Here is a 24,580-nt window from a genome sequence, read left to right on the forward strand (position 1 = left end):
AACCTGCTGTCTCACTCAGTGTCCTGGGCATGGGGGAAGGAGGGGACACAGCTTCTGCCGTCTGCAGCCAGGAAGCCAGAGGCATGGAGTGCGGGGCACAGCGCTCACAGGCCAGCCTGGCCCCTGGGCCCTGCTCTGCTGTTCTTTAGCCAGGCGGTCAGGAACAAGCCTCAGTTTCCTCATCTGAAAAAGTGGGGACAAAAGTGGTGTTGATCCCATGGGGTAGTGTTTTAATAATGGCGATGAGATGAGGATTATTAAACTAAATGTTAGTTGATGGAATTATTTGTGATGTTAATGTCACCATCACCACCATCCTCATCGTCATCACTAGCATTACCATCACCAGTACCAGCACCACTACCACCATTAAATCATTACAGTCATCACCATGGCCATCACCCTCACCACCAACGATCGTCATCCTTACCATCATGCCATCATCACTAGCACCATCAGCACCATCATCATCATCACCAGCACTACCAGAACCACTATGACCAATGTCATTACCATCATCACCAGCATCATCAACAGCACCACCATCATCATCATCATTACTATCATCATCGCCATCACCACTCCAACCATCATCACCACCATCACTATTAAGCAAAGCTCAGTTGTGAGGCCAACCCTGATCCCCACAGCCACCATCCCCCTCCAGGTCCCTACGGTCTTTACCCCAGAACCCTGGTGGAATCGCTTAGCCACCTACCCATCTCTAGTCTCATGCCCTCCAAACCCTTCCTCCTGCTCAAATCCCCTTCCTGATGCCCACCACCCCCAGAACACACCCCAAGCTCTTTCATATGGCACCAGGGTCCTCCTCACTTTGTGGCCCACACCCTACAGTCTCTGTCACATCAGATGGTCCCCCCGCTCTCCTAAATATGCCACACTTCTCATCCCCCAGGGCCAGGTGCCTGCTGTTCTCTCCAACCAGGATGCTCCAGCCGCTCCTTGTCACCCACCCAGGGCCCCTCCTGGGCTCAGCTCGAATGGCTGCTTCTTGACAGAGCTCCCAGTTAATGCAAAAGGACAGCATTGCCCGCGGAAGGCTCTGAGCTTCTTCAAAAGGGAGATGAGCAAGAGCTGGGGAGAGGTGCTAAAGACACACCAGCACACATAGGAGTCTTTCTCTGATGTCGTGAGAAGAATTGAAAGGAAATAGCTGTCTCACTTGGGAATTCAAAATTATACCTTACCATTTAAGGTTCGCAGAACCAGCCCTACACTTTATGGCTGAAGTGACATCATTTATCCTTCTCTGAAGCCAGCATTCTTAGTTCAAATCCCAACCCCACCTTTTCCTGTCTATTTGAAGGACTTTGTTTCCTCAACTACACAATAGTCGGTTGTACTAAAGGACCTCAGAGAACCCTTCCTGTCCGAAGCGGGGAGACAGCAGCCTGTGCATCTGGCAGACTTGCACTCCATCTGGCAGAGCAGCCCACCCTGGACGTGAGAATAGGAGTTCCTCTGCAGTTTTGCTGGGCGCTTCGACTCCGCTCTCTGGGAGCAGGCTTTGAGCCTCATTGTGGAGAAGGGGCTCTCCTTTGAAGAGGGCTCTTGAGAAGGCTGAATGGGGCTTTCTGAACACACAGTCTGGCACAAGGGAAGCCTCCGCAAACACTAACCGTGCATGATTTGTGGTTCTTACCCATTCTGCTCCGAGAGTCCAGTTGCCTCAGGCAGGAGAAGGGATTGGAAAGAGATGCCAGGGAGGCCAGAAGCCACACCTGATGCCCATCAGCTCGTCTGCTGCTCCTCTTTAAAGCTGCAGCCTGTGTGACAGAACACTTGGCTGGAACCTTAAAAAAAAGAGATTTCAGAGAAAATGCAAATGACACAAGAAAATGAGCTGCAGATGGTGCCCGACTCCCCCAGAGTGCCGTCCTTGCCCTCTCCTGGGACCTACACCAGCATCTCTCGTGTCGCCCCAACCCAGCTGACCCACTGCACCCTACAGGAGAGTGCCCCAGAGAAGCCAGCCGGGTGGGGTGGCTGGGGAAGGCGCAGCCACCGTCCTGAACAGAGGAAAGGAGGGAAGGGCAGAGCCGCCTGTCCCCTGCCTGCTGACCCACGACTGCATCAGACCAGCTCAGCTGCCCACCCGGCCCAAGGTCAGGCCTTGCTCTGGGTGCCATGAGGATTTGATCTCAGCCCTCCGCCCCAGGGGAGATGACTCTCCACCCTTTCTCCTTCTGCTCCAGGCACACCAGCCTCCTTACTATTCTTTGAACACGTCAAGCTTGTCCTGCCTCAGGGTCTTTGCACTTGGCAGTTCCTCTTCCTGGAAGGCACTTTCAAATCTCACCTCTTCAAAAAAACTTCTCTGATTACACAATACATAGTAATCCCAACCCACTAGTCTTCATTACAATACTCAATGTCCTTCACAACTGCTTTCACAACAAGTCACAATGTATTGGTTTGCGTTTGCTTGTTCATTGACGGGACCAGCTTTGTTAGTCATCAGTGTTTCTCCAGGACCGGGGACCACGCCTGGAACGTAGAGGTTCTCAAATACTTGTGCAATTAAGAACTGGGATGTTATTGGCTTGGAGGATTGAAGAAACAAAGAAAAGGCCATTTTGTTAGGGCTCTGAAGGATGAATAGGAGTTCCAAAGAGGTAACAGAGGCAGAAAGAGCAGGGAGACATGAGCATGGAAGCCCGTGGCAGCCTGGCCTGGCAGCTCAGGGCCCACTGGTGAGTGTCACAGGCCTGGGCTTAAACCCAGTTCCCTCATGCAAAATGGCTTTGGGGGGGCCGCTTTCCCTCCCTGAGCTCAGTTCCCTTATCTCCGAGAGGACAGGGATGGGGGACAGTTTGGTGAGCAGATAGATGCACAGGCTCGACGCAGTGCCGTGCACGCGGTCAGCCGGGTAAGCAAAGCCGCTGAGATTTTCCTGCGGAAACTCAGCTGAGGCTCTTCTAGACCCCTGGCCTGGGAATGAAGGAAGAGAGGGAGGAAAGGGAGGGAGGGGAGGTGGGAAGGAAGGAAGGAAGGGAGGGAGGGAGGGAGGGAGGGAGGGAGGGAGGGAGGGAGGGAGGGAGGGAGGAGAAAAGAAGAGGAAAAGAAGAAAAGACGTAAAGAGAGGAAAGCCCGACATCTAGGCCATGAGGCAGGGCTGTCAAGGACTCCTTCAGCTTTGTGCCAAAGCCAAGTTCCAAGGGTAAATCCTGGCTGGGGTCCTGCCCAAGACTTGACAAGGCAGGGGCTGGGAGTTGGAGTCACGTGACCCCCGAGCACCTCCCCTCGGGCCTCCGTCCCAAACCTTCCTCTCCGCCTTTACCTCTCCTCCTCAAGGTTCTCCGCCTTGGAAGCTTTCCCAAAAAACCCCATCTAACTGCCATGCCTTTGCCCAGGATGTGCTCTCTCCCTAGAATGCCCTTTCTCCAGCCACTGAAAGTCTCAGCAAATTCACAGCCTCCCTCCGATGACACCTCTGTCAGATGCTGTCACTGATGTCCCACCTTCTGGCCACGTAGAAAGAGGTGATCAGAGTCATGGCCTCTGGCCTCAGGGTCCTGGGGTTTCCTAGGCGGGGTATCTAGGCTTGGAATAGAGGGTCCATGCACCAGACTGGAACTTCTTCAGAGACTAGGATCGGGTCAGTCTTGCTCAGCACATAGTAGCAAACAGTCAGCTGACATTCGTTGAATGAACGAATGAATGAGTGAATGAGCAAGGGCTTGAACTGCAGGAAGCAGAGGAGGAAGCTGCCTCTGTAAACTCAACCCCACTTCCGTTCCTAACCAGCTCCCCATCCCCGTGAGGCAAATCCAATGGCCTCTCATCCAAGCATGAGGAGACTGAGGTCCAGGGAGGTCCTAGTTCAGCCATTACGGCCTCGTCGGGGACCCTGCCCTTCTCTGGGCCTCAGTGTCCCCATCGGAAGGGAAGCAGTACCCCTGGTATTTAAATTCCGGAACTTTCTAGCTGTGTGGTCTTGGGCCAGTTATTCAACCTCTCTGAGCCTTGTTTCCACATCTTTAGACTATAAATGCCAAAGCAAGTACGCATGCAAACGTGTTGTAAGGGTGATGATAAATGATGTAGGTGCCGGCTTCGTGAGCATGTGACTGCCACCGTGCCCAGGCCCCAACACACAAGAGGTCCCCTTGATTGGTTCAATGTTTTGCTGTCACCATCTTCAAACTTTTGATAGGTTTATCTTCAAACTTGCTGAAGTCCCATCCGACCATGGAGCACGCACGGGAGCTGGTGAGATGCAGGCAAGGTTCGTGTCTACTGCGGCTTCCGATGCCTAGTTCCGGGTGGCTTCACAACGCCCGTGAGCACGGAGCTCCAGTGGACCCACTGCGCGTGGGGGTTGCTGAGGTGCAAATCGAGTACGAGGTGAGCAGTCTGCGTGGAAGATTCAATGGGGCTGCTGTTAGCCCCGAGAGGCGCCCCTTTCCTCCCAAACTTACTTCAAGTGCACAGAGAAGGTGCCTCTGAGAAACCCAGGCAACCGAGAAACCCTATGATAATTGTTTTTATGGCATCCTGTCTTCTCTTATGACATTCTTTCTTTGTTCATTGTATCCTTTCTAATTTGTGTTTACTGACACCAAAATGATGCCCTGGAAGGAAGGACGGAGCAAGCCGGAACTCCTGTTAGAGGAGGCCAAGCGTCGGTAGAACGTATGTGTATCCAGAAGTGAAATAAAAACATTTGGGTTTGTACTCGCAGGGTTTCCACTGTTCGAGTTAAAAGGAAACGCATGCATGAACTACAACTACAAATCGTGTCATTTCGACGCTTCTGCACCCAAATTAAGGGCTCTTATATTTGTACTTAAAACTAGCACCGGCTGCTACGCGGATGAGTGGTGACGTTCATGCTAATAATTTAAATTTTTAATTTCTCTTTACTTAGAACCACATTAAATAGCAAATTAAAGAAACACCCTAAGTAGAGGGAGAGGTTGCAGAAGAAAGGGAAAAGCTTTATACTGTAGTGCTGTTTTTGTGTTTTTTCCCTTGCTGTTTGAACAAGGGGCCCACGTCTTCACTTTGCAGCGGGCCCACCTGAATTGGGATCGGTACTGACAGTATCGTTACATTATGATACAACCAGATGTATCACGGATACAAGAGTTGCAGGCAGTAGGCAGCCACGGTGAGCTCTCTGCATCCCCTCCTCACTCACCCAACTCACAGGTTACGGTAAGTGGAGGCTCCCAGAGGCAAGGTCCTCGGGCTGGGCAGGGTTCGTGTGGCTGGAGCAGGATTTGAACCTAGGCGCTCCAGCTTTGTTAACTATTGCAAGTCACTCGGCCCTGCGCCCTCCTCCTCCCCCTCTGCCTGGCCTTGGCGCCTCAATGAGCCCTTTGTCTTCTGAGGGGCTCAGAACTCCTGAGGGTTCCTCTTTGGGACAAAGGCTGGAGGAGTGGGGGCTGCTGAGGGCAGCTGGAGGGGGCTCGGAGGCACCAGGAAGAATGTGCTCTTGCGGGTGAGATTCCCGTGGGGTCAGGCTCCTCCAGCCCATGGGGAGGAGCCGTAATGGAGGGGACAAAGGCTGCAGCCACAGCTCACAGTGGCATTGATCCAGGCGGTCCCTGCGGCTCCCCTACCTCCAGCCCTCAGACCACTGGCCAGACAAGCGGGACTCCAGCCCGGGGGGAGGGGCTGAGGAAATGGGAGTTCCCACCTCCCTTTCTGTCCCCTCCTGTCAGAGGCTGCTGGGGGGCACCTGCCTGCAGGTGCCCACAGCCTGTACCTGTGCTGGAAGGGAAGGGAGGCAGGAAAATCAAAAGCCCCTTCCCCCTCAGCCTCTCCTCCCTGCCTCCTTAGCCAACAACAGCAAAAAGGATGGGAGAAGGTTCGGCTGGGCTCTGCCTGGGCAGGGAACAGAGTATTCGTCCAGCGATTGCTGTGCGCAGGGCACAGAACGGAGCAGGGGCAGCCAAAGAGACCTGGACCCTTGAAACCGAAAGACCCCGATAGGTCACGTGCTCTGCCACTGGCAGGTTGTGGGGCCTCGGGTAGACCGTGGTGTGTCTGCGAACCTCCTCTCTGTCAGCCATGGGGACCTGCCCCAGCCTGGCCTTGTGCTTACTTAGCATGCTCGAATCCTCGCCGTCCCCAGAGGTGACCTTCATCCAGTGGCTTCACCTCTCTGCGTCTCAGCTTCCTTCTTTGGAAAATGGGGCCTGTAATTGAGGAGCCTATGTCCTCTGCTCTTAAGATAACTCATCGGCAGAAGACCCCTGCATATGGCAAGCATCACACAAGTGTTTCCTGTTATTAATTATTGTACCTCCATTTGCACAGGGAGACACCAAAGCATGTGACGGTTGGTCCTGCCACCACAGGAGCTGACATGTACCGAACACTTGCTCAGAGCAGCCCCTGTGTGAAGCTCTCTCGCTGCATCGAATCCTTACAACTCTGCAGTGGATGCTGGAATCGGCCCCATTTTGCAGATGAGGAAACTGAGGCTCAGAGAGCAGCTACCTAGCCAATGAGTGGGACTTGGGGCTGATGGACCCTCTACTACCCAGCCCCTATCTTCTCCCTAGTACCTCCCACATCACAGAAGGAAGCTGGCATCCCCACCTGGACAACCAAGAGGACGCTGCCAGTTCCTCCTGGGTCCCCACTCTCCCTAGAAAAACGAGGTGGCCGCAGGGCCTTGCTGGGAGCTGCAAGCTTATCCCTGTTTGCTCAAATTCCAACAATAGGTACAAATAAAACAAGATGACCTTCCGCCAGCCCACAAGCTCAGAGCTCCCCAAAAGTGCATCCTGCCTGCCCCTGCTGGGTGACCTTGGCCCACAAACTGCAGGACTACAAACAGGGGTGTTCAGAACCCCGCCTCCCACATCTTTCTGAGCGCTGCATGTGCAGAGTAAGCATCTAGCCAGCACTTGGTGTCCACTAGGCAATCAGTAACCCTGGCTACACAGGTTCTGATTACCAGCAACGGTGTCCCCCAAACTCCCACTGCACCTCACCCTTTTCAACTTTCCCCCTTTTCATATTCTCTCAGAGAGGCCTTGCTTTGGAAGGTAACTGAGGCAGGTGCTGCTGGGTTAAGCCCATTTTTCAGGTGGAGAAACTAAGGCCCAGAGAGGGGGGACCCTGGGCTAAGTTAGTGGGGAATTCAGCATGGGCTCCCTCATACCATCTGTTCATACCCCTTCCTGTGCCCCACCCCGGCGGCTGCATAGCAGCAGGCAGAGTTTTGAATGGAGAGCCAGACAGGCCTGGATTCGAATTCTGGAAGTTAGGGGGAAGTCTCTGGGCATGTGCTCAAGGGCATGGCCGTCGGTACCATGATTCACAACTCCCTCCCAGCCCAGCAAGCCAGAAATCAAATGAGAAACCCCAGGCCATCGATAGGCTGTGTGATTCCATTTTATAACAGCCAAGATGCAAGAACAAAGGCAAAACTAATCAATGGTGTTATAAATACAGTCCATTGTTGATTTCGGGCTGGGTTGTTCACTGGAAGGAGCAGGAGAGCGCTCGCTGGGAGTCTGTCCTGCCGTGTATAATTTTGTAATTTTAGGCTGCGCACATGTGAACATGAGTGAGAACTCACCCCATTGGACTCTTCAGGGCTGTGCATTTCATTGCATAAAAAGTATACCTCCATTTTTAACATGGGAAAATGGGGATGGGGAACACTGGGTTTTAACCCAGTGTTTTATTTATAAACAAAAAAACTCCGTTCGAGATGTCAAATGGCGCAGCTGCTGCGGAAAGAGGTTGGCGTTTCGTCCAAAAGTTGAACACAGAGTAACCACGCGCCTGGGTAACTCCGCTCCCAGGCTGATACCCTAGAGCATCAAACGTGTGTGTGTGTTCGCGCAAAGGTTTGCACACGCATGTTCACGGCTGCACTGTGTATAAAAGTCAAAAAAAGGGAAAACAGCCCTAACCTCCCCCCACTGGGAAATGGGTGAACAAAAGAGGAGCGGCATTCAGCCCACGAAGGCATGAACCAACAGCGTTACTCTGAGTAAAGTCATCTGACGCGAAAGGCCACACGTTGCATGATTCCATTTACATGAAATGTGCAGAGAAGGTGAAGTCACAGAGAGTCAGCTCGTGGTTTTCAGGGGCTGGAAGGAGGGGACGATCGGCATTGACGGAAAATGAGTACAGGGTTTCTTTTTGGGGATGATGAGAATGTTCCAGAATCGGATAGGAATCACGTTTGCCCAACGTTGTGAATATACTAAACACTGCTGAATTATACACACTTGAATCATTAAAATAGAGAGTTCTGTGTTTATGTGAATTGTATATCAATAAAAAAAATTTCCGAGGTGCCTGGGGCAACTCACCGGGACGTAACTGCAGAATTAGGGCCTGAAAGCCATCCTACCCACGGTGTTCTAGTCGCAGAATTGGGCGCTCAGCCCCAGTCCCTTCCTGCTCAGGTCAGCCGGTTGGGGGCAAAGGTTCGGCACCTCCCACACGTCATATGTCTGATACACCCAGCCGGGGTCCTTCCTGCTGACCCCCTTGCCAGTTAGGGAAGCCCATGTTCCTCTCCGGTCTTGAGAATATTTCTAATCTCTGTTCAAAGACAGTGGGACAGGGTGTCCTTGCCTCTGCCCCTAGCTCTCGAAGGGCTGAGGGTCCCCCTGACCCCTCCTGCATCCCCTCTCATGGTGGAGACAGGCCCTCAGCCCCCCTGCTCCTGGGAAGGAGGCAGCCATTCTAAGACGGGACACCAGGCTAAGATGGGGTTTCTCTGTCAGTGTGAAAAGGCCAACCTGGAAGATGCCGCATGCTGCTGGAGCTCTGCCCTGGCCCTCCCTCCCCAGTGCCAACATCCATCCCGATGTACAGCCCCGCGTCACATGGTCCTTGGTTCCTGGCCCTCTGAGACACGAATTCACTCACTCACTCAGCCATTCATTTCACACCAACCTCCAGTCTCCCAGATGCCCATCCTCGCTGCTCATCATTCTTCCACTTTCCTTCCGTTCCTTGGGTACGAGCACCATCATCCACCACTGTCGCTCTGAGCAGGAGACCTTTAAAGGTTAAAGACATTTTTAAGCTCCTCCAAATTAGAGGCCTTGTCTTTAAAACTTTATATTCTGACAAATATGTTACTGCACATGTATTTTTTTTTTAACTTTAAAAGCTGAAGAGAAGAAATATTTCTGACAAATTAGGGTCAACTTATATACTGGAATGAATGGAATGAACTCCTATTCATCCTTCAAAACCCCACTTGGACATGACCTGCTGGAGGAAGTCTTCCCCAAGCCTCCTACATGGAGCTCATAAGTGTCTCAGAGTTTCTTCCATCCTTTGTACCACGGGTTATTGGGCATATTCCCCTCACTTTTAACTTGTCTGTCTTTCCCCTCCATTGCCCCCTTTGTAAACTATGGTCCTGCAATGGCCTCAAGCCTCGGGCCACAGGTGCCAGAGTGAAGCTACCTCCCAAAGGGTGGCCCGTGGGCCAGCCAAAGCTTTTATAGGCCTGAAACAGGGCTGGTGCTCACAGCAACTTTCAAGCTCGATGTTATTCACTCCATTTTAGAGACAAGAACATGAAGATTGGGTTAAAAGCCCCTGTCCATGGCCCATGGCTATAAGCGGAGGAAGCAGCAGCCCACTCAGGAGGAGCAGACTCCGAAACGCTGCCAGCTGTGCCATGCTGCGATCCAGGAACGATGCTAACAGTCCACACAGGTGCAGCCCTCTTATGAGCTGCGTCCACACTCACTGCATCGTCTTCTATAACAACTCCACAAGTTAGACCCATTTCACAGACAAGGGAGAGGAGGCACTGAGAAGCCGCCTAACATGTAGGAGGATACAAAGCTTCTTGAGTTCTGAAACTGAACTCGAAGACCCAAAATAATAACCATCACACAACACGGCCACCTGGGTCCCTCCTGACTCCTTCCCTCCTGCATTAATCAGATGCCAGTCATTTGCAGATGCCTCTCAGAGGCCACTGTGCCATGTTTGGGTTGGCACAAGAGGGGAAGAGGTGCCACTGGTGTCCTCAGGCCAGAGACACTGCTCAATATCCTACAGGGCATGAGACAGTCCCCGCCACAGAGAATTAGCCAGCCAAATGTCGGTACTGCTGAGTGGAGTAGTTCTGAGACAACCCAGCCTAGACTCGCATCAAATCACCCATGCACACACACGTGTATGCACATGTGCACACTCACGCACACACACTACAGCATCCAGACCTACACTCCCAACCCCCATGGAATTCGAAGAGGCCCATAGGAAAAGGGAAGAGGCTGGGGAAAAAAATGAAGCCAGCCCCACCCACAAATGTACCGCAGTCACCATTAACGTCATATTTATTGTTATTTAGCTGCTCAGGAAAACATATACAGGTATATACAATATGCATGAATACAGAAGACTGCACTTTACATATTTTTTTAAAAAAGAAAGAAAAAATAACACTCAATTTCATGAGCTATTGTCACAGTCTTCCAACCAAGCATTTCAGAAATGAATTTCTTTTAAGAGTCAAAAAAGATTACAGGATTGCCTAACACACAGCAGAGTTAAGTTTTCATATTTTACATGTGCAATAACGTTTCCATTTTCTTTCCCGAAGAGTTTGCTATGCAGTACCAATTACCAGTGTTTGGAGTCTCGTGGGCTGGGTGTGTTTTTAATTTGCTTTTATTCTTTCTATTAAACCAAATTTAATGAAATAACATCCTTTTGCTTAAGGCTATTTTTAAAGCTGTTCCATTCTGGGGTCGTGGGGAGCGAGAAAGTTTAAGACTTCAAGGGGTTTCCGAGGTTGCGAAGACCATGAGCTGATGGCCAAGTGCTGATGGACTCAACACGGGGAAAGTGAGAGACAGAAGTCAAGATGCTTGGCTCCCCGGCCTTAAGCAATTAAGGAGAAATCATTCCTGTTTTTTAAAAAAAATAAAATGATGAAGCTCTCCAAACAGCTGTACATTTCGGAGTCAGAAGGGGCACAGAGTTTTGTTCAGACTGGCTGATTCTCCTGCCCCCGTGGCAGGAGTCGGGACAGCTCTCCCCTTTTCTCTCCTTTGGTGGCAGAACTCAGGAACCAAATCAGCTCACACCTTCTTCTGATAAATTAATTCGCGCCGCCTGCTTCGACCTGCCCTCGCTGGCCAGGGGGTCAGCCCCTGGTCAGACTGTCCGTGCAAGAACCGGGGGCTGTCCAGACTCCGACTGGAGCCAAAACAGCCAGCAGAAGGAAAGAAGGAGGGGGCTACGGAAAGAGCCAGGTTTTTCTGGACGCCCTTCTCCCTTGGCTGAAAAGTTCTTTGAAACAAGCAATGTGAGTATTGGATGGTGAGCCCAAAGCCTGCAGGTCACTTGCTAAAAAAAAAAGCCAGGTCTGCAAACTCTGGGGACCCGGAGGAAGGGGTGGGGTGAGGTTCAAAATGGGGAATTTGTTGTGCAATAAGACACGGTCATTAACAAAAACAAATTAAATATGGGTCATCGATTTGGGTGAAGTGGTATCAGTTACTTCCTGTCTGACCCAGCCTGGAATTTCAGCGCCCCCAGCCCATTCCCCCATAAGTCATTCAAACCTTTTGTAGGTATCAGCAGCACCCAAAGGTGCCTGCTCCTGTCTAGCTTGGGCCTCTCGTGACCTTGGCTCTGGGAGGACCAGCTAACAGGCCTCGCTTGGGTCCAGGAGCCCTGCTGGCCCAGCCGCCCCTCCTCACTTCTCAAAGGAGAGGTTATTTCTTCACAAGACACATGTGATGTGACTCTAATTTTGCAATAACGTGAGATGAAACCAAAAGGGGGAAAAATTCCAGGGTTCCAAAAACAAGGCCCAGGTATCAAAGTCACGAGTTAATTCCCTCTCTTCTCACTCTGGCCCTCAGCAGTCTGCAAAACCTGGCAAAGACATATTCCCAGGGTCAGAGAGGGGGGCTTGGCAAGCTAAGCCTGGGGCCCCCTTATCTCTTCCAGGAATAGGTGGTTGACCAGGTTGGAGGTGGTAAAATAGACGGGGATGAGGACCAACCAGGAGAGGTGGGGGAGATACACCCAAGCGCCCCCTCTCCGTCCCCAGGGATGCCCAACTGGGAACATCTGTCAGGAAAGGTCAAAGGCTAAGAACTGATCTGCCCCCAACTCCAGCACCCAAGCCCCAGTGGTCTGGTGGTAGCAGGGCTGGAGCCTAGAGCTGCCCATCCCTGGAGACTGCAAGCTGGAAGGCCTCCAAGCCCCAAGCAGACCAGGACCACTCGGCATAGTGTGAAAACTAGGGGTGCAGGCATCTGTGGAGAGGCCCGGAAAAGGAGCAAAAGGACCACTGTCAAATGCTCTGACTCCTTCCCACAGAGCAGGCTGGCCACGCCACCCCCTCCATTGCAGAGGGGCAGCTTCCAGCAGGAGAGAGAACGGAGCTGAAAGCTGAGCACATGTTTGTAAGAAAGAAAATCTCTCTATTTTCTTAGGGAACAGACAAAACAAAATCCCGGGTGCAATACCTAAGGGGGATGGGGGGGCCGTTCGTTGTTTGGCTCCTGCCTGACCGATGACAGTTGGATGTCCATATATAATACCGTGATGACAATTGGACTTTCACCCGGCAATATTCCAGAACTACTCTTCTCCAGGATTTCCATTTTAATAAGCAGTGAACGAAGCAAAAAAGAAAAAAAAAAAAGCAAGGGTGTCGGTGGGGGGAACAAGAATAAAAGAGAATAAAAAAGAAAAGCAACTCTTGTCTCATTATGAAATAACAATACTTGGACATACAGCAGCATGGGAATAAAACAAAAGAAAGAGGTCATCTAAAAACCGTATGCCAAGATGACAGGAAAATGGGAATTATCTAGCAAGGAAAAGGCTTAAGCAAAAGTTTGCTAACTGCTGAAGGGTTAACACTGGTAACATACTGTGGCAGACAGAGTTTCTCTTTTAAAAAAAATTTTTTTGAGGTTTTTTTTTCCCCCCTTTAAATTAACCCCTTCCAGTCCATATGCCACTAAGCAGGTACCAACCTAGAAAATAATTCATCCACTCAGCACTAGTGGCCCTTTCAAATGATCAGGGTTGGGTAGGTAGGAAGCAGGGTAAGGGGAGAAGGGGGTGGGGAGGGAAGGGCCTGGTGGGGCTGGGGCATTCTTGTCGTTTCAAGTTAGGGCAGCCACGAATGTCCCGAATCTGTTGGAAATATCGGAGTGCAGGGACCGCCAGGTGGGCACGGAGGCTCGGGCCTTGGCGTCTCCCACGTCGTCCGTGCAGTGGACAGACAGGCACTGCAAGTGGCTGCCAGGCTGGGCTGCTGAGGCCTTGTTTGCGGGGAGGTCGTGGGCTGCGGAGAAAGAAGAAAGACAGGATGTTAGCTGTACGCTCAGTTCTGTGGGAGGCCCCAGCGTGGGGTGTAGTCGGAAAGGCGGGAGAAGACAGGCGGGGTCTGTGCCCTCTTTTCGTGCCTAAAGGCATTCTGAAGGGATCCAGAGATGGCTGGTAAGAAGGTTAGAATCACCCACCCCCTCGCTGTTGTCTCTGATTTGGCTGTGAGACCTCAGCCAAAAAAAACGCCTCCCCCTGGGCCACAATTTTATACCCTTGGGGAATAGGAGCCTTGGGCAGGGTAAACTCTGGGTTTGCTCATCTTTGATGAGCTAGAGTTCCCAAAAGATTAACTGGACCTGAACTAAGTTGGGAAGGCTTCCTGGAAGAGAGATATCCAAACTGGACATTGAAGCATGTGTAGGAGTTCATCGGATACTGTGAAAGGGTGGCAGGAGAGACAGTCCAGGTCCAGGCCACAGCTGATTGGTCATCTTCCAGAAAGACATTTGCTAAAGGTCTACTAGGTGCTGGAAACTTCCTTAAATAAGGTGTCAAACTAACTGCTCAGAGCAATAAAGACTAACAGCCTGGATTCCTCCAACCAGAGCAGTGCCCTTCGCCCACCCCCAGCTATGGCATGAAGGGACTTTGGGGGGATGAGGGTGAGGGAATCAATTTCTCCCCTTGCCCTCTTAGCGAAATTCCCTCAGTTTCCTTCTCACTCGGTTACATAGCACCAGAAACACCACAGATCATAGTGATGTCTGGATTAGACACCCTTGAGGGGGAAGGTAGTTTGACAACCATTCACACCTTAGTATGAATTAGATGTGAAGAAAGCCAAGAACTGGGGAATTCAGAGGCAGGGAAGGAATGGAACAGTCATTTGGAGAACTGCTAACTTACTGCTGCCAATGACCAATGGTTCCATTCTGAAACCTCCTGTATGTTGATGAATATTCTCATTATTCCCCTTTTACAGAGCCTGACTCTCAAAAACGAGAGGTGACCAGCCTAAGGTCACACAGCCAGGAAGGGGCACAGCTGGGTTATAAAGATGGGCTAATGGTGAATTTCTGATTCAGTAGACATGAGAAAAGCTGGAATTGGGGGGTGCAGGGCAAACCTTGGGCCGAGAGAGCACACCCAAACACTGAACTCCTTAACCGGCCCGCCTGCCTCAGCACAACACGCAGGCCCAGCCAGGGGGGCCCCGTGCCAGGCAGGAGTGAGCTCACCCACCTCACCCTCTGGGATTAACAGCAAGGCCTCCCTGGGGAGCTGAGAAAGTCCTCCTAGAAGGACAGGCCCAGGCAGCCAGGGCCAAGCGGTAACTGACTGGGTCTGGGCCTCCACCCTGGATCCCCAGAGACACCCAGCTTTGGGTTGCTGGGAGGAGCTGGGGCTGGAGGGAAGGTTCTCACCTTTGCTCCTTCCCTCATTCATTCAGTTCATGAGCCTTTACTGAGTCCCTTCCATGTGCCAGGTGTGGTGCTAGCCCTGGGGATCCAGCAGGAAACAAGGCAGACACTGTCTGCACCCTCCTCCTGAGGACAGGAGACAGTGACAACACAGTCACTCTGGAGACACACAGACTGGGGCTTGAATCTCAGTCCCACCGACGTGTGGCTAGGTGTCGGCCACATCCCCTCTCTGAGCCTCAGGTCCTCACTGCTAATGCGAGGGTGATGCTGTCTCTCTCCGGGCCTTGTCATAGTCTGGTCCAGAGAGATTCCCCCGACAAGGACTGTCATCAGTACCTGGGAGGTCAGAATCGAGTGGTCCTTGCAGCCATCTAGAAGCCCCCAAGCCTCATGCCCCCTCTTGGGTATGACCAGACAGACACATTCCTGTCTGTGAAATCAGAGTCTGCACCCCATTTCACAGGAGAAACAGAGGTTGTGAGCCTGAGGTTTCAACGCTGGTCAGTAATGGTGGGACTGGCATGCAGCTAACACGGCTCCCAGGCTTCCTGGGGAGAAGATAACCCAGAAGTCGGTGGCATCAGATTCAGGGTCCTGTAGCACACAGCGAGCCTTGGATTCTAGTCATGCTGACACACAGCCTTCACGCCTCTGCTCCAGAGCCCTCGCCTGCCCTGCTCCCCTTCACGTAGGACCAGCAAAAGGAATTTTGTTCCAACCACTGCAAGATCCGGATTGGCAGGAGCGGAGCACCTGCCAGACACAGCAGTTGTGAAGGGGGTCCCCTGCTTCACTGACACACATTAGCTCCAGCAACGCGAGTGCCCATTTTACAGATAGGAAACCAAGGCCTCTTGCCAAATGTTTGCACAGGTGAGGAAAGATAAGGCTCAGGCCCAAGCCCCTGCCACCTGGTTCCCTTGCTCTGTGAAGGGGCGTCAGTATTTCCTAGGCTCCAAGGCGGCTCAGGGACTCTTCTGGGACCTAGTTTTGCTGCATGACAGTTCTAGACTGACCAAAATGGCCACATTTCCTAAAGATACTTGGCTCCCAAGTTACCGACTACTCAGGAGCACACGGGGTGCCTACATCCAAGACAGCTGGTCTTCTTATGCACAGGGGACTTAATCAGCAGGCAGCTGAACACTTTCGTGTATTACCTAATTCCATCCCCTAGCAAGTTCAGCTGCGGGGTGACCCTTCTCCCCAGTCAGACGGGGCCCCTCGGGCTCAGAGAGGGTGAGGGGACCGCTCAACATCACAGAGCACTGCTACAGGATTCCGCGGCCTCTGCCTGGGACGAGCAAGAGTTTGGTATCCATGGGGAATATTTTTAAGAGAGAACATCATTCTTCAGTTCTTGACAACCCAAGCATGACCAAACTCATCCTCCCGCCGGATTCATTCCAGCTGGGGGAACCCAACACGCCCTAGGACCGCCGCTCCCCCGGGCTGCCGAGTGGCTGCCGAGTGGCTGCTGATAAATCAGTCCTGCAGAAGCTGTTTCAAGTCAGGGCCTGCCCCAGCTCCGGAGAGGCCCTCTGCCTGCTCCCCGGGCAGCAAGCATGCCGGCCCCCTGGGCCAGAATCCAGAGATAAAACCGCCCCCCTTGCCAAGCTCCCAGGATTGGGGGCAGACCCTGGAGTTACTCAGCGCTGGCACAGGCAGACCCACGGAACCCGAGGGACGTTGTCCTGTTTGGGAGCTGTCGGCCTCCCCCATTTGGCTGTGTCCACACGGGGGGAGGGGCAGGCTGGGTATGGTCGGCACAGCACCCTGCACACAGCAGGCACTCAGCTGGGGCCTGTGCACTGACTGTAAAGCGGCCCTCACCCCCACCTGACAGGTGGGAAGACTGAGGTTCCGAAGGGCAGGGAGCTGCCCAGGCACCAGGTTACCACCTAGGACACCTGCCCTCTCCTTTCAACCCAGGATTCCTAGCAGCAAGTCAGGCCAAAATGGGCTCCTGGGTCCCCCACACGTGAGCAGCTGGTCTCTAACTGCAGGGCCTCTGCTGCCTCAGCTATAGCGTGAGGTGCGGATTCCTGGAGGGCCCTGGGCAGATGGACTTGGGGAGGCCGTACAAGAGAAAAGGCTAATGATGCTGGGTGCACGTGTGGGTTGGGGGGGGGCAGTCCCAGAGGCAGGCAGGAGTGCCATCGGGCACACACAAGAATCAACCAATGCATGCATAAATAAGTGGGACAACACACCCAGGTTTCCTCTCACTTGCTCTCAAATCAATACATCCTTTAAAAAATTCCAAATGCACCACCGGGACTGTGCCTCGCCCTGTGCAGGCAGCCCAGGGGCTGGAGAGTGGGGCTTCCAGTTCACAGGACGGAGTGTCTGCCCAGCAAGGAAAGGCTTTGGGGCAGTTTTTAAGGACATCCTATTGGCTGGAAGGGACCGTGTCAGTCACTGCACATGGGGCAGGGAGGGCAGGGCCTGGAGCTGGAATGCACTGCTCCCCCCGCCACCCAAAGGCGCCTCCTGAACCTGAACTTTCTCCACAGACACAAGGCCTTGCTGATCCATCCAGCCCCGTCCCAACAGCCCCTCCCTGGACCCACAGTTCTTTCCTCAGTCATTTTTGCCACTGACCTTGTATCATGCTATAGCGCTATTGGCTGCCTTCCTAACCTCGCTCCGACTCCGAGACCCACGCCAGGTCTTGTTTTCCGCGCGTCTCCATCCACAACAGGGACGGGACAGTAACTTCCATTAAAGGGAGAAGAGAGGCACAAGCCAGTACCAAAAAGCGGGAGCATGAATGAGGAACGTAATTCTGTTCCTCTTACTTACAGGGCTCCCAGTGACAGCGTCCACCTACTCACATCCTCTGGGCTTTGAACTTCAGTTCCAGAAAATGGGGGAAATAACCAGACGCACTTCAGAGAGGCAGTTGGGAGGAGTAAGTGAAAGGATGCAAGTAACGCGTGCAGCACACTGCCCAGCCCAGAGCCTGCTCCCACCAGCGCTGGGAGGCTGGTACTGCCCGCCCTGCACTGTTGCTGACTAGCCTGCAGGTCCCAGTGGGGACCCACCGGGCTGGCTCAGTGACCCCTCTGCTGTGGCCATGATTGGGATGAAGAGAGAAGGGAAAAAACACGCATGTGTTTACCTAGGGACACCTCGTGTTAATTTCAGTGCTGGAGATGCCACCCACCAAGGGGGCTGAGTTTTCTTTCTTTTTTCCTTAAAGTCAGCAAAACGAGCATTGTCTCCACCTTGCTCTGCACTGGAGATTCCCGGGACTGTGTTCCAGTGTGGGTGAGCTCGCTGGGGAGGCTGCCGCCTGACAGATGAAGGAGCCGCCTCCGTGGGATGTGCAGCCACTGTTCCGCCCTTGAACCCTCAGAGAGGGGACTTCTGCTTGGCCTCCTCCTGTCTCCCACCCACCGGAGGGAAGGGTGGAGATGGTGGGAGTCAGAGGTGGGTTCCCGCTAGCACCCAGGTCAAGGGCTCCCAGGGTAGCTAATCCAGGGTACGATGTGGCCCGGACAACTGTTAACTTGGGCTGTAATGGGAACCTACTTCACAGGCTGCCGGAAGATTGAGCGAGATAAAGTGGGTAAAGTCTTTAGCACGTGGTGAGCCCTCGGAAAAGGTTAGCTGCTCTTAGGATGATTACACATACTATTCTTTAACGGTCCAGGGCTTTGGAGGCAGGCAGAGCTGCTACTGCCATTGCCAGCTCCATGCTATGGGACAGTTTCTTTGGCTGCATGGGTACCAGGGGCCTGCCCCACCCCCTGACCCTAGAAGCTGGAGGGCGGGGCCCTGGGGTGCAAACCCAGGCCGAGCAGGCGAATTAGAATTCCGTGTGTATTTTTAACTCCGAGCTTATGTAAGGAGCAGTGTGGGCCCCAGAACACAATCGCGAATGACTCTAACCCCACTCACCCTCGCCGGATTCCGACAAAGGGAAATGTATTTTGGTTTTTCCTTTATTTGGACCTGACTGGGGGAGACGCTGGTATCTGTGACAGCTGCCACTCAGCTAGGGGGCTGGGCCACTGGGCCTAGAAGCAGAGGTTGGCCTGGGAGCCACAAGGCTGAGCCACATCCATTCAGCACCTCTGTCCTGCGGCCCAGGAGTCCCTTAGGTCCCCCAGACACATCCATGTCCCCCAGACTCTTGTCATCCTATTCCCCATCTCTAGAAAAGGCAACACTGCACCCAGGCAAGTGCTGGCCACTGAGTGTGTCTCTGCACTCCTCCCCATGGCCCGGGGTCCAGGCACCAGGGAGGGAAGAGGCTGCCTCCCAAATCCACCTGTGTTCTCTCCCGTTCTGCTGTCCCCGCCCTGGTCCAGGCTCCCACTACCTCATGCCTGCAATGGTGGCCTCGCTACTCTCTCTGCTTCCACCCTGGTCCCCAAGCCCATTTTCCCCTGTGAGCCAGGTGAGCTTCCTGAAGCACTAATCAGAGCAGACCTTACTCTCCTGCTTAAACCTTCCATAGCTCCCCAGTACCCCCAGGATCAAGTCCCTGGCTTCGCATGACCTGCCCTGCTTCCCTCTTAGGCCTCCAGCCTCAGCTCTCAGTGCCCCAGCTACACAGTCCCTCGTGGGAACCTGACCCTTTCCCCGCCACACCTGATGTTTCGTCTGCCCAGAACGGCCTCCCCTCCTCATCCCTGCTGACCCCTACCACCCTACCCAGCTGTCAGCTCTGTGTTGATGTTTTTCCAAAGCCTCCTACTCTGAGGTATATACGTGACCCCCTTCCTCTGGCTCTCAGATGGTAACCCCGCCTCCGACCACCATAATGGTAACGAGACTACCAGCCACTGCCTGCTGGCTACAGGGAGGTGCCAACACACCTCACCCTGCCAGAGGGGGGTCCCAAGTTCAGGGTCCCTCAGCCACAGGCTGCCAAAGATGAAACACACTGTGGGGAGTCAGACAAGCAAAGTCTGCACGTGAGTCTGCCCATGAGTGCCCAGGACTTTTTCCCAGCCACCCTACCCAGCTGTCAGCTCTGTGTTGACAGTGGGTGGACCTGGGGCAAGTCACACTTCCTGTCTAAGCCTCAACTTTCTTCTCCATAAAATGGGACAAGGATAGCACCCAGCTCCTTGCTGAATCACCCCAGGTTCAATCGTGCAGGTAATGGTCACTATCAGAGTGGGAGTGGAGTGTCCTGCCCAGTGGTAAGCAAAGTCCCAGGTTTTAATACAGTGCTGAGGCTTGTCTCTAATAGCCCACTGCTGGGGAAGCAGGGGAACCCACCCTAGTGAAACTGGCTCCCACACCCACTGGAATCACCCTGCAGGAATCACCCTGCAGGGTCCCCCAACCCCAATGAGGACCCCACCCCGCCTGCTGGTCCGGGTTCTATCCCTGGGCCATGTGGTAGGTGGGGGCTCACTGACTCTGAGCTCAGGGGCAGGAACAGAAAGTCTACGCTAAATGTCAGGCAGCACAAAGAAGGTCCACACAGCCACCAACCAACCAGGCAGAGAAACAGCGAACCCCAACCCTGTCAACTCCTCCCCCACACTCGGCAGATTTGGGGGAGCCCCCTCTCTGCCTTCAGAAGCCTAGATTCAAATCCCACCTCCATATGAATCTCCACTCTACCCTTCACCAGATCCACGACATTGGGCAAGTTCAGCCTGTGGAGCCTCAGTTTCCCCATATGTGGAAGGGGAGACAATTCTCCCTCTTGGGAGGATCAGAGGAGCCTGGCCTGGGTGCTCATGTGACTCCCTGCTGTCTCTCTGGTCCCCAACACACAGCAAGCACCTGTTACATATTTTAATATGTCATTCACATTTTCATCCGGGCTCTTTGCCTGCTAGCTGTGTGACCTTGTGCAAGTCACTCCCCCTCTCTGGGCCTAATTGGTCCTCTCTAAAATGACTGGTGGTGGATGGGTGTACAACCCCCCTGATTCTCACTATCCCTTTGGAGCAGTGAGATTTCACGCTCAATGTAGACAGTAGGTTGGGGCTTTCCTAAAACAAGGGACACCAAAATGCCTTAACCTAAGCCCCAGGGACCAGCACCCAAATCCTAAGGATCAGGGACCGAGGGCTGGCAGCCTTGGTGACACTCCACCTGGGTGTCTCATAGAGGCCAGGGGACTGGACACTCCTCGATCTAGCCTTCTGTCTGCAACCCCCGCCAACCCCGTCTCTGCCTTCCCATCACCTTCTAGCAATGGCATCACTGTGACAACTGAGAAATGGAAAAAGGAAGCTGACCACGTGTCCACGCCGTTCAGCTCCAGGGATGTCAGAGTGGCCCCTGACCCTGGGCTCCCTGCACGCCAGGCTCCATCCATCCCACCAGGTCACCCCAGCACCCAGAGCAAGGAGACCCAACACTCCGGCCCCTTCTACAGGAGAGTCAACTGAGGCTCAGGGAGGGAATATCACTGGTGCACAGTCACACAGCTGACCAGTGGCAGAGCCAGGGTCACCCCCAGGTCTGTCTGATGCCAAAGTGTGTGGTTTTATCAAAGTCACATGGAAAAGTAAAAGGTCGTGGGCCAAAGGGGTAGGTCCTACCTCTTTCCATCCTGTCTTTCCACTCTCTCTCTCGTCCGCAACCCCCATTCTCAAGCTCTCTCTCTCTTGTTCCCTCTCAACCTCTCTCTATGCTTCCTGTCTCCTCCCCTCCTCTCCTCTCTCTTTCTCTGAGATCAGCACTCAGAGAAAGGGCCCTGATGCTCACCAATGAGACAAAAACAACCCGGGTGACAGAATGATCAAGGACACCCTGAGGCCCATTCAAGGCTTTCTCCGTGGATGCTGCCTGAGAGGTCCCACACGAGCCCCAGGTGACGGGGAACAGCACATGGCAGGCACGCCGGCTCCTGAGAGGCAGAAAGGCCCTCAGGGCTCCCCCATCGATGATCAGGAGGGGCCCTGTATGACCCCACCGCCCCAGGCCTACCAGGGTGAAGAAGCCTCACGCCAGCCGCCGGGGCAGCTCAGTCTGCGAGAGGCTGGGCCAGGCCCCTGGAAGCCCTCAGAAATTAATCGGAGCTGACTTGGCTGAGGGCAGCTGTCACTTAGATTGAAAACTGGCTGAGGGCTCCACTGAGGCGAGCAGCAAGGGTATCTTCGGAACCAGGCCGCCGAGAGCTGGGGGCAGGCCCAGGGGTGCGGTGGGGGCTGAATTAATTACAGGCCCGTCCCCAGCCCTGCAGGAGGAGACACGCCGGGTGGCCACAAGGACCACGGTCCACAGAATGGACAGGGCAGGCCCCTCACCCCAGCCCGAGCACCCCTGATTGGACTCCTTCTCCTGGCGCCTCCAGCCACGTGGTCACTGACCTGTGACAGATGCAGCCCCGCACACCCCTGGGCCACTCCCGGCCTGCCCGCTGCTGAGATGTGACAGACTGGGGGACTGCAGCCCGACCCCTCAGGCTGCACCTTCCTTCTGATGGCGTCCACAGTGGTGCATGTGCAGAGAGGGCACTGCCCCAGGTTTCAGAGTCCAGAGCCCCAGGTTTCGGCCCCAGCTCTGGGGACGTCCACGTCTCCAACCTCAGTTTTCTCCTCCATGTAACAGATATGCAGGCAGTACAATTGCATGGGGCCACTGGGAGGTCCAGTACTGATGTGAGCAAAGCACTTAATAGCCTGCCGGGCACCAAGGGCGGACAGGAAATGCACTAATATGAATCTTATATTTGAGATTCTCCCCACCCCGTCTCCACCACAACCCCTCCCACTCTGTTTTCTCACCTCGTCACCTGCAGTTCACCCCCACGGCATGGGGCCTAGTGCTGGGTAACCCTGGGGAGAACAATGTGCCTCTCTGAGCCCCCAGCATCCTCACCTGCTCACCAGGAACAACCCAACACCAGGAGCCGATGCCTTTGAGCTCCCAACGCTTTGCCCACCATGCAGTAAGCCACTCAATGATGGTTTTTGTAAAATAAGACAAATATGCAGGCATATTTCTGTAGAATTAGAACCTCGTTGTTGTTAACCCATTTGGAGGAAAAACCAGACTTGGCGACAAGTCCAAATTTTTTAAAAAAGGAGTTTTTGAAGTGCCAGTGCTTTGGGTGAGGCTCTTGGGGACATCGGCCTGGCTCACCCACCCACAGGTCTGCGCAGGCTTCCTGATCTCCTTGTGCAGGGGTCAGCGGGGCTGCAAGCGGCTGGCCCGCCTGCCCTGGCAATGTCCCCTAGGTCTGCCATGGCCCCAGGGAAGGGCTTTGCAGGGTGTGTCATGAGACAGTCATACTCTCTGGAAGTGAGTTCCATTACTGCCGCCTTACCGAGGGCGGATGCAATGCCTGACCCCCAGGTGATACTCCGTATCCAGCCGCCACAACTGTTTCCCCAGAGCTGGGCCCAGGGCAGCTTCTAAGGAGTCAATGGGCTAAAACAGCATGCCCAAATGTGTGTCCCTGGCTCGGGAAGGCCAGAGGGTTGGGCCGAGTGGACAGTGAAAGACTAAGCAAGCAGGGTCTGAGTGGAGCTGCCCCGGGATCTTCTCACTGGGCTCTGGGCTCAGAGAGGTGACCCTAAAACAGAGCTTACGGTCAACACATAACTGCAGAATACGGCATAAAGGCCACAGAAGCATACGGCTGCCATGTGTCATGGGACCTAGGGGGCAGGCCAGGGTCCGAGAAGACTTTGCAGAGCAGAGAACATTTTAGGGGGGACTTAAGGATGAGTACAAAGCTTTGCAGCAAGAGAAACCAGAGGGCCTCTAAAAGCCAGTGTGGCTATTTTGGAAGAACAAGAGGCCAGCCCATGGACCCGGATCTGGGGCCTGAGGGGACCCAGAGAAAGAGGAGGCTGCAAAGCTCAAACATCATAGAGGACTGAAGGCCTCAGGAAGGGGCCTGGCTTTGTTCCTCTGAGCACAGGGGAGCCAAGGCAGGCTTCTGGGCAGAGGAGGTACCTTGAGAACCTGTCAAAATTAGTAACAGGCTTGTACCTAGTCCACTCTGGCTCTGGAGCAGGACACCTGCCTTAGAAACATACTCCCTCGTTGGAGACAAGGTCCCATGTACTCTCTGATCTAAGCAAGTGGCAGGGGACAAGGGTGGGGGTGGGGGGTCAGAGTTCCACCCCCATGGGAACGGTACTCTGAGCTCTGGTCTAACTGCCAGCTACTCTTCCCTGGCAGCTTCCCAATCAGAGGCCCGTAACTCGGGGCCCCGAGAAAACTGAGTAGGGTGTGGGTAGCTCAGGTCCTAATGTCAGCCCTGCAGGCAAGTGGCCCCTGCAAGGGACTCCACCCCTCTGTGCCTCCACATCCCTGATTGCCACCCACCCCGCACAACGGACCTCACCATCAACCCTGTGCATAGACATCGACGAGTCCTCTCTGAGGCTACAGGAGGGGAAACCGAGGCACAAAGAGGAACGGAGATGCATCCCAGGTCAGGCAACAGTAAACAGAAGGGCTGAGGGCAGGTCGCCTGATCTCTCTGCACCTGTGAAATGGGACCATCCACCTACTGGGAGGGGCTGCTGGGAGTGACAAATGAGGGTGTTAACAATGACAACAGTTAATGCCCATCACAAGTTCATTCTTTTAGACTTGCTAATTCCTCTCAGTAACCTTGGCCCCATTTCACAGAAGCAGGACCTGGCAGAGTCAGCAAACTAGTGTCCAAGGGTCAAATCTGGCCCACTGCGGATTTTTATAAATAAAGTTTTATTAGAACACAGCTATGCTCATTCTATCTATGGCTGTTTTCACACTACAGTGGTAAAGTGGGACAGAGCCTATATAATCCAAAAACCTAAAATATTTACTAACCAGCCCTTTGCAGTTGGCCTAAACCTGAGGCTTAGAAAGTGACGTCACTTGTCCAAGTTCACGCAAGTAGGAAGGAGCAGCCAGGAGCCCAGTAGCCACTCAACGCCTGCGCCCCAGAAATGTGTTTCGTG

General features: G+C 53.6%; 1 protein-coding gene across 2 annotated transcripts in view; it reads right to left on the reverse strand.

The window, feature by feature from the left end:
- Positions 1-10,314: 10,314 nt before the first annotated feature.
- MN1 (MN1 proto-oncogene, transcriptional regulator) overlaps positions 10,315-24,580 on the reverse strand; it is a 46,163-nt gene continuing 31,897 nt past the window's right edge. For both annotated transcript variants that reach the window (XM_037153321.2, XM_053669933.1), the window contains one exon: positions 10,315-13,288. In XM_037153321.2, the coding sequence (XP_037009216.2) occupies positions 13,107-13,288 (182 nt within the window). In that variant the 3' untranslated portion in view covers positions 10,315-13,106. The remainder of the gene's footprint in view (positions 13,289-24,580) is intronic.

The sequence above is a fragment of the Artibeus jamaicensis genome, unplaced genomic scaffold (genome assembly GCF_021234435.1).
Source record: "Artibeus jamaicensis isolate MK-2021 breed Jamaican fruit bat unplaced genomic scaffold, CSHL_Jam_final contig_525, whole genome shotgun sequence".
Lineage (NCBI taxonomy): Eukaryota > Metazoa > Chordata > Mammalia > Chiroptera > Phyllostomidae > Artibeus > Artibeus jamaicensis.